The following is a 13,558-nucleotide window of genomic DNA, read 5'->3' as shown; positions in this document are numbered from 1 at the left end:
CGCTTTCGATTATGCACGTCGCCAATAACCTCCTCTCTTAACGAAGGTCACCAAGATTAACGGCATGACGAGCCCTTTTGCCACAAGCGGCTGTATGACGTCACTTCCTTCAGGTAAAAGAGTCGTGCACGGTAGAAAACGGGCTCACCTGCTGATTTGACTCACAGCTGCAGCTTGTGGAGGCTGCTACGAAGTATCTCTGATAAACGAAGCGCGTTCGCTGTAAGTCCGCCTCAAGCGTTTTATCGGGGTGCCGCAGCAGCAGCAGCTCATTGAATGGTGGGACATTTATATCTAATATTAACGATGGTAAGTGTATAAAAGAATTTTGTATATAAGAGATTGCCTCTAAATTCGTCGACTCATATAGTGTTTGTTTAGATATGAGCTCTGCTATAACTCAAAATGCAATACTTGAGATATTTGAGATGGAACTCACTGGGACAAACAGCTACCCCGTGGAGGAAGACCTCACTTTTCAAGCCGAACATTCTTCATACTTACCTGGCGTCGGGGAATCCGTGATCCGCGAGGCGGAGCCCCCAGGGCGAGTCGCGGTCATTGCACTCCGGCCGTGTTGACCCCTGCCACTTTCTCAAACTGAGATAGATGGGACATGCAATTTTTGGTAGTGGGGGATTGGCGTACGCGCTATCCCCCTTCCCTTTAAGAATCAAAAGTGAGACTGTTCGGCGAGTACAAAAATGAGGTGTCATGCGGCATTTGAGGCTTGAGGGTTGGTCATTTAGGCTCGCATCGGAATTATTCTTTGCGTATTTAGGCGAAGTGCCTCAGCTAACTGGTGCTGCAAATCGGTAAAAAAAATTTTTTTTTCTGCGCAGGATTTTTTACGCGAGGGAACGGACATAGAGGAGTGTTTCAAACTCTCCTGTCTCGTTTACTTGTCAAACAGCCACTCTCAACAACCTTCAACTCAGAAATTTTGTTCAAAGCACTTTCAAAGGCAATGCACATTCACAAGAGAACAAAATGGTCCAACCTACAGTACTAAGGGCCTACATGTTTCCGCACCCTACACAGTACCATCAACTACCTTCTACCGAAAGGTACCCTTGTTGAAAAAAAAATTAAAAAAGCATATAGCACTTACAAGAGGGCGGCGGGAGGGGGTTCGGGGACTCAGGGGTTTATGCAGCATTCTAGCTTTAGGGGGTTGTCCGAATTTTTCTGTTGCTGCTTGGAGGGGAGGGGAGGGGAGGGGGTGGGGTGCTTTAATTTTACGGTACTAATAGATATGGACTGTATAATTGAAAACCTTGTTCAAATAACTCACCTAGAGTCTAAATATCAAGAGTTTAATGCTGACACACGAGGGACAAATCTCGGGGATTTCTCCACGGCACGCGCACCCCGCGACGAAACGTCAGGCTTTGCGATGTGCAAAAGCCTCGCGCATCACCTCGTTTTCATCACAGCAAAACAAAAAAAAAAAAAAATATATATATATATACAGGGTGTCACAAAAGAAAATTTACACGGTCTTTTTTACCGTAAAAATAAACTAGGCATCGCCGGACGCTAATTCTCCGCCCAAAGGTAGAGATAGAGGACACAACCAGATGCCAAGGTTTCAGCCCGATCCGATAACTTAATCAAAAGTTATAAGTGATTTTCTGAAAATTTCAATGGGAAAATGGCGGCCGACGGAGTTTTCAAACACATGGGGCTCTGTGGCACCAGAAACCGAAAACAGGCAAAAATGGGCTCCATTTTCCCATTGAACTTTTCAGAAAATATATATATATATATATGGTCATGGTTACTATTTTATAAAACCTTTTCAAAATGCATCCAGTGGTTAATTTCGTCGTGACAATATTTTTGGATCGGTATATATGTATATATATATAGAGAGAGAGGTAAACTAGCGATGGGCCGAAATTTTGCCAACTCGAAATTTCGGCGTCGAATCTTCGGATTCGGCAAAGACGAATTTTCGCCGACTTTTCTAAAGATTCGGCAAAAATACATTGTCGCTAGACCCAAAAGTTGTCATATCGTATTTCCGTGCGAAAAAGTTTTTGAGTTTATTTTTAATGCACATTGGCACAGTTATTACTAATTAAGGTGATCTTCTACAATATGATTGTATCGGTGTACTTTTTGTGTAATTTACAACGGGGTTGGGTCTGCGCAGCCACAATGTGCGAGTTTCGGTTTTGAGGCCTCATTACCGCAGCCTGCAAGTTTGTATTGTTGAAAAAAAGGCTGTAACACTGTGTGTTACCGCCTTTCCCTTTGCGAGCCCCCCTTTCGTGAGCGAAAATGAATGCAACGGCTTTTGAGCCTTTACCAGAAATAACAACCGCGAAATAGCGCTCAATATTATTTTGTTTTGGCACAAACTACTTGCGGGCCGAAAACAGGATTGCTATAATGGCGAGGAGTGCTTTAAAGCTTATTAGTCAATGTGTCAACTATCTCGTTGCATCACTGGAAAGATCAAATGAAAATCACGCTATTCCAAATGTACCGCATCATTTGTCACTTGTGGAGTGGACTGCGTCGTTTTGGCGCCCATTTCTGGTCGATCTTTTCTTCTTGAAGCAGAAAAGATTGAAGGCAATCACACTCACAAAGGCTGACAAACACACAGTTACCATGTGGCCCACTCCGCACCTCGCCATAACCACTGGCAGTACTACACTGTACGATGGTAAACGCACGACCGCACGGCGTCCATTTGCAATCCACAGCGCCGTCGCGTTCTCGCGCATGCGAGACGTTTGCCGAATTTATGCCGAACTTTCCTTCAAAAGTTCGGCATTTTCCAATCTTTGCCGAATCTGAAGTTCGGCAGATTCGCTTCATCATTAATATAAACGTTTACTGCACCTATAAACACAGCAAACGTTCTAAATATATTAGGGGGAAATAAGAGTTTTCATCGTGAGCAGTAATATGGCGAATACACGTGCCGAGGACTGAACGACCATTCACGCCCAACGGCTCTGCGCGTCCACACGCCCCTGTACATTCATCAGCACATACGGAATAAGCTTGATTGCCGCTGAGCATTTCTTGTATGTCTTCTGATACATTATTTCAAACTTGTCAGCAAAAAGAAAATAGTTATTGTCTTTCTCGATGAGGAGCAAAGATGGCGCCAGCGTGCCACTGTATTTTAGCATTAAAGAATCGCAAGTGTGTGAACAGTCATTTACCCGGGGTAAGACACCGCACCAGCGAGAGCTATGATCCCACAGATTTCTAGTGAATATGCTCACAATTCGAATGATCTGCTATTTGATGCATTTGTGAGGGTAAATATAGCTACAAAGAATTAGGAACACAATCACCATAAGCTTGAATAAACAAGCAATCTTAAAAAAACAAATAAAGGTCAACGTGCATTTGTGCTGGTGCATATTGATCATAATGACTTGGACTTACACAGAAGGTGACAAACGTCTAAAAAAATTGAGACGGGTGCCTATCACCTTCCTTCTGCTTCTTTTCATTTATCTTCACGTTTCCACCCAGCCTCGGGGTTTAAAACATATTTGCTATGAAAGATAAACTCCAAAATACACGTTCCAAATTTCATTGACCATACACTCTAAGATCAGGGGAACCCCATTTAAAACCACTCACGAAGATCCCCGACAATCTAGAAAGGCAGAGTTTTGATCTGGCGGCGTCTCAAACGGCTTGTGATAGAGAGAGGAGGAAAACAGCGGAAAAGACTGGGTTTCTTGCAGCATTTCGCTAGGATTGTTTTAAAACACCCAACATTGTTCTCATAATTGGGAAGGACCGAGGTATGAATGGGAAAATAGGTTTATTGGTAGGTTTAGCGAGACAACTTTACAAATGTACAAATATATAGTTCAAAAGTCCCAAGGAAGCCATCAACAACAAAACGTACATTCGGAAACGGATGCACAGGAAAACTCAACTAAATAGAAAAATATATTTTCCATGACCTTCAGTTCATTCCCCAAAAACTACACATCAAAATGTCTTTGCGACTAGTGGCTAATTTATTTACAGATGAGTGAAGAGGCGCCAAAACTTTTACCGTATCAACCGTTTACATATTCGCTTCATAACCATGATGCAAGTGTCTACAAAGATTGCAGTTATCTATATGCCACGAAAAAGGAAAAAAAAAATTAAGTGCTTGCATGGCTACTCCAGAAAATAGCAGCACTACGAAATGGTTCCAGTATTGAACATGTTGCAAGAGTAAGTAAATTCTGAAGTAATAATCATTAAAAAAAATTAAGCAAATGCTTAGAAAAGTTGGCACGCAAAACGGTTTTTGCATGAAACATTAACCCTTGTTTGTTCTGTACTCGTCACAATGACTAAACATAAACCATGTGTCATGCCACCAGCACGTGTCCTAGTCAGAGTCTTCACACTCTCTTTCCATGTCAATTTTTAAAAATTAGGGACTTGAAGGAATATCAGATCCAACCAAAACCCTGTTTATAACATTTATGTATATTGCAAGCAATTCACAGTTTATTTTTTAAACTTGAACAACAATGAAAAATAAACAAAACAAACAAGGAAATCAAGGTAAAGCACAATATACACAATGTGGGAATGCAAAAATAGTTCTAGGTATTTATCAGTGTCAGTCGCTAAAGCTGCTGTCTTCTGAGTTGCTGTCGTCGGCCGGACACGGAGATGAGTCCCCTCTAGGTGGTGCCGGTGCATCAGGGTTGCTGCAACAGTTGCACAAGAAACGATAAACCTCCCAGTAGTTTTATGATCCACATTTCCCGTAAGTATATGCACATGTAACTTTGTTTTAACGAACTCAATGTTCACATTATTATTTCCTTTACATGGTATTTCGTTTCTATCACTCCATGAATTGGGAAGGTGGTTACTATAACTGACACAAATGAAAAAAACAAATATGTGTGCACACAATAAAAGTTGGGGAAGTGTCAATTAAGTGTCTCACATGAGAGATCATATGCAGTGATAATGAAGATTAAAGATATGTTCAATATTACCAATGAGGCAGTTCTAGAAGATTTATCTCCATTCAATACCTATAAGTCTAGCTGAGATGGCAGGTACAATAGGGAGCTTTAGTAGATTGGATGATCAGATAGTAGATTGGATGTATCAGAACGATCTGCTAAAACTTTCTAATAACAACATAAAAAAGAATGAGAGAGCCAGTTTATCAAGTGATAATATAATGCAATTACTCACTTAAGGATGTCAGGATCTACACCCTCTGACCTCATCTTTATCTGCACAGCACCCAATGGAATACCCTGCAACAAATGCACGAAAACAAAGATAAACATTACAATACTAGATGACACTACAAAGCACAAGAATTTTCTTTGTAGTGGTACAAAATAGCAAAAAGCATGGTATGAATAATTTTCACAGACGTCACAGCGTCTGGCCAGTGGCAAAGTGGAAGTCGGATTAGCAGAATTTCCAGTTCATACATTCAATTTTCTGACAAGTGTTTTTACCATTCTGCTTTTGCAATATTGGCGACGGAACTGGTAGGAGTAACACTTTCTCTGAATGAACTTTGATATGTTTCACTGACTTAACTTTCATTACAAAAATTATAAAAAAATTTATTACGTTAATATAATGCCCACAAATGGGGCCCAATGACCGATTTTCTCCAGATCGTAAAACTCCATTCCCCCAAAAATATAAAAGGTGGCATTTAAGGAACTTTGCAAAATATGAAACCCACATATACATTGTCTTTATCCAGGATATGGAGAAGAACTAAAAATTACAAAGACAAAAGAGGTTCAGTCCTAACTTCCTTCCCTTCTGTAGGAGTTATAATTACATTAACTTTCTCCTTGTGCCAAAAGCATGGTGCACATTTCTGTTGACTGGGAAATCACTCTAAGCATAGAAATGTATCGGGTTTCCCCACAAACAATTTGCAGTGTTTTGTTTTCCTTGCTTAAATAAACTATGCATAGCCAAATGCTTAGTCTCTGCCAAAATGTAGCACTAGCCATCCAGACTAGATGACAAAGTTTCATTGCATGCTGTGAACCGCTTCAAAAATTAGAAGCAATTTTTGGTAAACAGGTTAATAAAAAATAGTCTAAAGAAGCAAAAAGTTGTTTTTGGAGGGGACACTCCATACTGTCAAGGTTCTCAGAAGAAAAAAGAAAACAAAAATTGTTTTCGTCGTAGGAGAATGCAGCACCCGTGCACGCAACTTACAACATTCAGCATCTTGAAGTATTTTGAAAACCTAGGATCCTTTGACACCGTGTTTAGAGGTGTGGCAGAGGGCTCCACCGGCGTCTTGGAAACATTTGTGTCATTGTTTTCCACCACCACTACTGTCGTAGCACTTGGCTCCTGAGTGTCGGGTGCATGCTCCGGATTGGCTGAAGTGGGTGCCAATTTGCTAGGTGCTGCACTCTGATTGGTTGCTGTCCTCTGCGTTTCCGCCGGGTCCGCCTTGACATTTTCGAGGCCGGGAATGGAAGCCAGCTGTTTGGGACAAGAACACAAGTCTTGATAAAAAGGTTAACCAACTCAATAAGAAATGCATTAGCAAGTTCTGTGTAAGAAACAGGGTTGGGCAGTATTGCGATACAAATGTATCGCAATAGTATTTCAGAAATACATTTCGTATTTGTATTTCTGTATCGCAATACATTTTTTTCACCAGAATCTGCATTCCTGTATCGAAATACATTTGGAATGTTTCTTTGTATTGCGATACAATCAAGATGAAATGTATTTCTTTACATTTCTTGAGAAATGCTTCTCCCCTCCCCCTCTAAAAAAAAAAAAAAAAAAGGTTTGAACGCTTTCTTTTTTTTTTTCTTTAGAGGGTACGAGGGTTAAGGGACCTTGTTACTATGCTGTCCAAAGTTCCTTCCGATTCTCCAAACTATTTTTCTATGCGTCCTCTTCTCTCTTCTGAGAAGTGTTGCGTAGTCGGGGACAAATGTGAATGTTTGGATGATGCTAGGCGAAACTTGAGGACTGCCATCCATGCGTGGGTGATGGAGGGTCAGCAGGAAGGACCTTTACAAAAGGGATGCCACCGCATCGCTTTTTTTCAACCGTAACAGAAGATAAGACGTGTGTTCCAGGATGCTTCAGGTGGTTCACTATTCTCAAAAATTCCAATTGACACTGCCTGCACGATCTTCAACAGGGTAACTTACAACAAAAGTATGTATTGTCCTTTCATACAGCAGCGTCGTAAAGTTTCATGTTCAAGGCCACACCTACAGATAAAGAATGCCAGTTCTTTCCACTGTGACGTCATGCGATCAATGCTGAAAAGGGCGTTCTTTTTGGACAGGGGCATGGTGACGTTTTGATGGGATTTAGGGTGACAGAATTTATTTAGAGGTCGAAGCCTTTTCGCATTTTTCGTCAGACAGACAGGATGTCAGGGAACGGACCGCAATCAGTCCTTGATGGAACTTTTTTTTTTGTTTTGAGGTTATTGAAGATTTTTGGTCGTCCGAAACTACTACCTTCAAGGCGAAGTGCCAAGCCTACGAGGAAAGTAATTTCGGGATCAAAAATTTCCGCTTCAAACTTCAAGCTTCATCTTAGTTGGCGTCTCAAACAAATTTGAAAAATGTATTGCGGCATCAGTATTTCTGTATTTGTATTTCTGCTTTCGCTAAAATGTATTCCTGTATTTGTATTTCCAAATACATTTTGCCTCTATTTAAAATGTATTTCCGATATGTATTGAGATACATTTTTACAGATATATTTTAGTATCAGTATTTTAGCTACTATTTTAATGTATCCCAGTATTTGTATATCAAAATACATTTCTGAGTATTTCTGCCCAATCCTGGCAAGAAACAAACAATGAAAAGTTAAGAATATTTTTTAAAGGTAGATTTTACTATAACCACTGTCATGCTGTTGGTGAGACATACATATATACCGGCAAACCTTAAGAAAGTCTGCTGAACTTGCACATAAAATTTACAACCTATTCAAAATATAAGGTGTCCACAATAGATCCTGACACTGTAAAATGAGCCGAAAAAATCAGTGCCCGTACACAGACGGCTCAAACTTTTACTAAATGAGCAGTTAGGCTTTTCTTTTTTATGGTGTAGCCCCCTTCCCGTGAAAATTGAGAACAAGAAACTTGCCAGGATCGATGAAAGACGGGTTTGCAGACAACCAACTTAGCGATGGTCGTAACTTGAGGCACTACGTCCCGATAGGCTCAGCGAGCAGACGACACAAGGTGTTGTCTGCTCACTGTACCTATTGGGAGATGTTACAACAACCACTAGCTCGGTCGTCTGCAAACACATCCGCTGTTGACCCTGGCAAGTCTGTTTCTTCTAATTTTTCACCAGGTAAAACGTACCACCTAAATGTACAATCGCGAACAGTATGAGCAGGGAGTGCAGGAATGCGTGGCCTTCGATACATGCTGCGACACCTCGAGGCTGATAAAACTGTCAAGTGGAGAGAATGCTGCGAGAGTGTGCACTTACCTAGATGTGCACGCCCTCACAGTTCTCCATTTCCACCATACATGCTTTGTACCTCAAGTCATCCTGCCGTCAGCCCTCCGGCCACCACCAAAGAAGAGGGGAAGGAGGAACTACCCTCTCACCAGGACTCACATTTATGTGTCCCAGACTTGGCCAGATGTTGCTATTCTCCCTCTAGAAGATTATAGAAGATTAACCAGTCATTTAAAATTCATACAAAAGCAGTTTTCCCCTCTCTCTCTTCAGTGGTGGTGAGAAATGGATGATGTGACGTCAGTGCAAGTCATGTATACTCCATTTCAACAGATGTCCAAACACAGCGGACCCTACGAGCCATCCTAGCCAATCCCAGCTCAGTTATAGTAGCACCTGATAATGTCCCCGTGCGTCACTGCATGCCCTCCCCAAGGTCACGTAACACTCATGCGTCCTTCGATTGTCTCCGATGGCTTGTAGCATCCGCTGCGCTTGGATGTAGGGTGAAACAAACTATAGTTTATCAGTCCCAAGGTAGCGCAGCATGCATCGAAGGCGTTCCTGCTCACATTGCTCATGATAGTACACTCGGCGAAAGTTTAAACTTTCTATAGGTTGCGCCGATTTTTCCGGCTTGTTTTACAGCGCTGATTCATTGCGGCCTCCCAAAGAAACTAAGTCACGCCATCATTGCTGGGACACACAACAATGCTTATGTCTTGTGTTGATTCAACACCAAAATATATATATTTAATAACAATACCGATACTAATAATAAAATGACATGAAATGTGCATGAAGTAAAGCCATAAATATAATAAAGTGTCTAGCATTATGTCCAATGGAATCTGAAATGAAAATGAAAGATACGTCCGATGGAACACGAAATAAAAATTAAGGGTATGCTTGACGGAACACAAAATGGAAGGGAAAAAAGTACCTAGAGCCAGATGCCTATGCCGACAACGCTTTCTGAGCACTCGCAGACATTTGAACCAATTAGTATGAGAAATAGAATGGTAATGCGATACGATTGTGTGCTGTTTAGAGCAGCAGGGTTTCCGGCACACTTGTTGAAAACTGGCGCAATAGTTGCTACGCGCACATCCTATCTTTGGCCGGGTTTTCTTTCATGCTGTCTAAAATAAAGAGCTGTTTGGGGGAGCTGCCCAGGTGTGAGAATGACAATAGACCCCCTTCCCTTAGCCATATCAACTTTGCTCTCAGCATGATCCAGCAAGGGCTAGAAAGCTAGAAAGCTTTCTAGCCAAGCTAGAAAAAATCGTAAGGGTGCAGGCGAGCTGGTGAATATTAACCATGTTGAATTGACCTGAGACTGGGGTAGAGAAGAAACATCAAAACGTAGAAGGGACAGAAAATAGACAGGATGACGTCTCAAACTCGGCTAACTCGTTTATTTAGTCCACCTCCTTATATAGTCTCAATCTCGAGGTCACCTCCACCAACACAAAAGGACGAAGTTGTACAGATCAAGCGTCACAGCCTTCATCACACAATGCAAGAACGTTGACAACGTTTACAGGTCGACGCGATAAGGCAACATCCATCCACCCTCAAATTCATTATCACTTAGAAATTCAAATGAATTGATTAGCAGTTTGGAGGCTCATCATGGGAGGCGTTGTTCAGTGTTATCGAAGACTTGTATTACTCCCTAGAAAATACCCGGTTAATGCAGAGTGTGAGGGAGGCATTGGAGCTGAATCTCGTTAAGTTCCAATCGGGCTCGGGTATATCGGTTGAAAGTTTCTTAACAATTTTGGAGTTTTATCTGAAGTCAACAGTCATGGAGTACGAAGGAAGAAAGTATATACAAAAAAAAGGTGTTTGTATAGGGTCATCAGTCGCACCGATTTTAGCAGAAGTTTACTTAAACTCTTTGGATCGCGCAGTGCACGATAATCTACAGGAGTTGTCCCCGGGTACGGCAATAGTGAGAACATATGCAGATGACATCTTAATATGCACGTTTAGAGAAGGTCTAACAGAAACCATAGAAGGTGTAATAAGGTCAACAGCTCCAGAATTTCAGTCTACTGTGGAAAAACAGGAAGATAATGTTCTGCAGTTTACTCGATTTACATATTCACGTAAATCGAGGGTTATGTTGGGAATATGGCAAAGAAAAATCGAAACCAGTTTTGCCAAGAATGAGTTGTCATTCGAAGACCGTAAAGGCGGGGATTCTAAAGTCATTGGTCAGGAACGCGTTAAAAAGGTCATGTGTCCATCATATCACTGAATCAGTAGAAAGGCAATGGAAAAGGTTGAGAAGTGTAGGTTGTGATGACAGTTTTATAAAACGGCACTTAGAATTGTTTATTAAAAGCAGGAGAGACGCTGAACAGAAACCAAGGAACTGCTTTGCTGTAATCCCTTATTTTCATGACATCTCTCACAACCTGAAGGCATGTGCAAGGCAGTTTAGAGTAGACACTGTCTTTAGTTCAGATTTCAGATTAAGCAAACTGACGTCACTTCAAACAGGTGTGAGCGAGTACAAAAAGGCTCATCGGGAAAAACCCGTATGTTGCAAGACTGGTGTTGTATATGAGATACCATTAGAGTGTGGATTTAAGTATGTAGGACATAGGTCACGCTGCATAAATGACAGATTAAACAAACAGAAAAGAAATGTAAAGAATGCACAAAGCTCAGAAATAGCAAAACCTATTCATGAATGTAACAACTGCACGGCGCTCTAGTCGGAGACGGAAATAATACACAAAGAGAGGAACAATGTAAAAAGAGTAGTAAGGGAGACCGTGCGGATAAAGTCTCTAGGCAGCTGCATAAGTCAGGCTTCACTACAGTTTGGAAGCAATTCAAAAAGCTTTCTAAAAGTCTAAATTTTTTTTGTCAATTAGGTTGCTTTTCCAAAAAAAAACCTGTAAAACTTTTTTTTTTGTGCTTTGTGTGGGTTTCTACGTGTATTGGCCTAACTATCGTTTCAGTGTTTTTTTTTTTTTTTGTAGAGAGGGCGTGTTACGATTCAGAAGTATGAACTGTGTATAGAATAGTAGGGGAAGAGTTTCTTTTGTTCAAATTTGAGGGTGGATGGATGTTGCCTTATCGCGTCGACCTGTAAACGTTGTCAACGTTCTTGCATTGTGTGATGAAGGCTGTGGCGCTTGATCTGTATATCTTCGTCCTTTTGTGTTGGTGGAGATGACCTTGAGATTGAGACTATATAAGGAGGTGGACTAAATAAACGAGTTAGCCGAGTTTGAGACGTCGTCCTGTCTATTTTCTGACCCTTCTAAGTTTTGATGTTTCTTCTCTACCCCAGACTCAGGTCAATTCAACATGGCTACAAGCTAGCGTAACAAATGCGGTAAAAAAAAGAAAAGAAAAAGGGGGGTGGTTAATGTTACTTCACTTTACTTTTCTTTTGAGTGTCGCACATAGCAAAAAATGTTTTCAGATCAGACAAAAAAAAAAAAAATAAATAAATCGCTGTAAGTTGTCTTAAGGCCTGTCCAAACAGGATACTACAAAACTCACGACTCCGACAAATCATGCCGCGCTCTGCCGCGATCCGCTTCCGGCCGTCGGAGGGAAATTTCCCTCCGTCAATTCTTCCCGGGGGGAAACTTCCCTCCGTCAAATCTCCCCCTCGCTTCCTCCACGGCGGCCTTGCTCTGCTCATCACGTGGGTCCGGAGAGCCACTCACACGCTCTGTTGGCTGTCGGTCAATCGCTGAAGGCCTCCGCTCACAATACGGAACTGCGTCAGATGCCATCACGACGAAAGTGAATCTCTACAAAGAAAGCAGATCCGAGGCGGGCGAAACGCACCCTTGGACGCAGGAATGTCCCAAATCCACCCGAAGCCGGACCCCCTTGGCCTTCGAGCCGAGGCAACAACGGTACGCGAGGTCGTTGGCGAGGTGAGCCAGAGACAGGTGGCGTGTGACGTCAGAGAAAAGTGGAGGAGGCGAGGACAGCAGTCGTGATCGTGAAAATTTTCACAACTCCTGCAAAAATTTTTACGACTCCGACAAATCGTAAAAATAAAGCGTCCGCTTCGATTTTCACGATTTGTCGGAGTCATGCGTTTTGTAGTGTCCTGTTTGGACACCCCTTTAGAGGCGATAGAAAAAAAAACAAAAAAAACAATCTACGTGACGGGGCCTGCCCGCCCGCTGGGGCGAGGAACACGTCCCAGCCCCCTTGACGAATCTGGAGGCATGGATGTAGACGCAATTTTAACTGGTTGACGAATGCCGTGTATGGGACCAAATGCCGCAATAATTCACGTTATTTTCGTATTTACGTTATGTATCGGCCGTAAAGCGAAACATTCAATAAGGTTGCGTAGGTTACACAGGACGTAACTTAACTTTTATTTTGTGCTCCGTCGGACGTAACTTTAATTTTTATTTCGGGTTCCGTCGGACGTAACACTAGGCAGCGAGCAAATATAAAAGGGAAGGCACTGGTGACGGATGCGTTACCTTTGCTTCTAAAATACACATCGATGCTTCGAGCCGCTGGATCCGGATCAGAAGGTCTTCCAATTTCTCGTCACATACCGACGCAAAGTGGTTCAGGAATGAAGTAGTTCTGGTGAGAAAGTAATTTAAGAATGCCAACGTCCTCTTCTGTTGAATTGGCGGTACCTAGAAACGACAAAAGACAAGTTAGCACATTTATTAGCCCAGAAGCGCAACAGCGAAGCCAAAACGGACCGAGGATGCGACTTTATCCGAAACACCATGTGATACACGGTAAATTTACGACGTAAATTTACGACGAATTTGAACGTCGTCAAAAGTTGCACTGCTGGAAACTCCCACCACGACCATGATTAACTCGGCAGAGCTCTATATCTCATTATCGCACGATATAAAAAAAAACGTCGCATGCGCGACATGTTTAAAGTTACTTTCAAAGATGCTATGCATTTTGTATTGGGACAGCTTTAAAGCACCAATATTAATTACCTTCGAATAATCGACACCCGGACCGATAATCGGAAGCCCATCGTCGTCCATCTTGAATACAAACTAGACCGCAGCCAACGTTAACCGCAGTTACAAAATAATTTTTGAAGTTTTATTATGTACTAAAACAAATTTATG

The 13,558-nt window shown here is 41.9% G+C and overlaps 1 protein-coding gene and 1 non-coding gene across 2 annotated transcripts; one reads left to right on the top strand and one right to left on the bottom strand.

The window, feature by feature from the left end:
• The first annotated feature begins 496 nt into the window (after positions 1-496).
• LOC115329881 lies at positions 497-661 on the top strand. Its single transcript, XR_003920179.3, has one exon. It is a non-coding gene; the product is annotated as a U1 spliceosomal RNA (small nuclear RNA).
• A 3,124-nt stretch (positions 662-3,785) lies between these two features.
• Positions 3,786-13,502, bottom strand: LOC115329877 (WASH complex subunit 3). Its single transcript, XM_029991574.4, has 5 exons — positions 13,421-13,502; positions 12,932-13,096; positions 6,202-6,477; positions 5,200-5,264; positions 3,786-4,697 (listed from the first exon to the last, which is right to left on the bottom strand). Exons 1-5 carry the CDS (start codon positions 13,469-13,471, stop codon positions 4,607-4,609), a joined length of 648 nt encoding a protein of 215 aa, XP_029847434.2. The 5' UTR covers positions 13,472-13,502; the 3' UTR covers positions 3,786-4,606.
• Positions 13,503-13,558: the final 56 nt, after the last annotated feature.

This window comes from Ixodes scapularis, unplaced genomic scaffold, assembly GCF_016920785.2.
Source record: "Ixodes scapularis isolate PalLabHiFi unplaced genomic scaffold, ASM1692078v2 PGA_scaffold4__175_contigs__length_147842914, whole genome shotgun sequence".
NCBI lineage: Eukaryota > Metazoa > Arthropoda > Arachnida > Ixodida > Ixodidae > Ixodes > Ixodes scapularis.
Note: the sequence above shows the minus strand (reverse complement) of the source record. Positions and strands in the feature narration are given on the sequence as shown.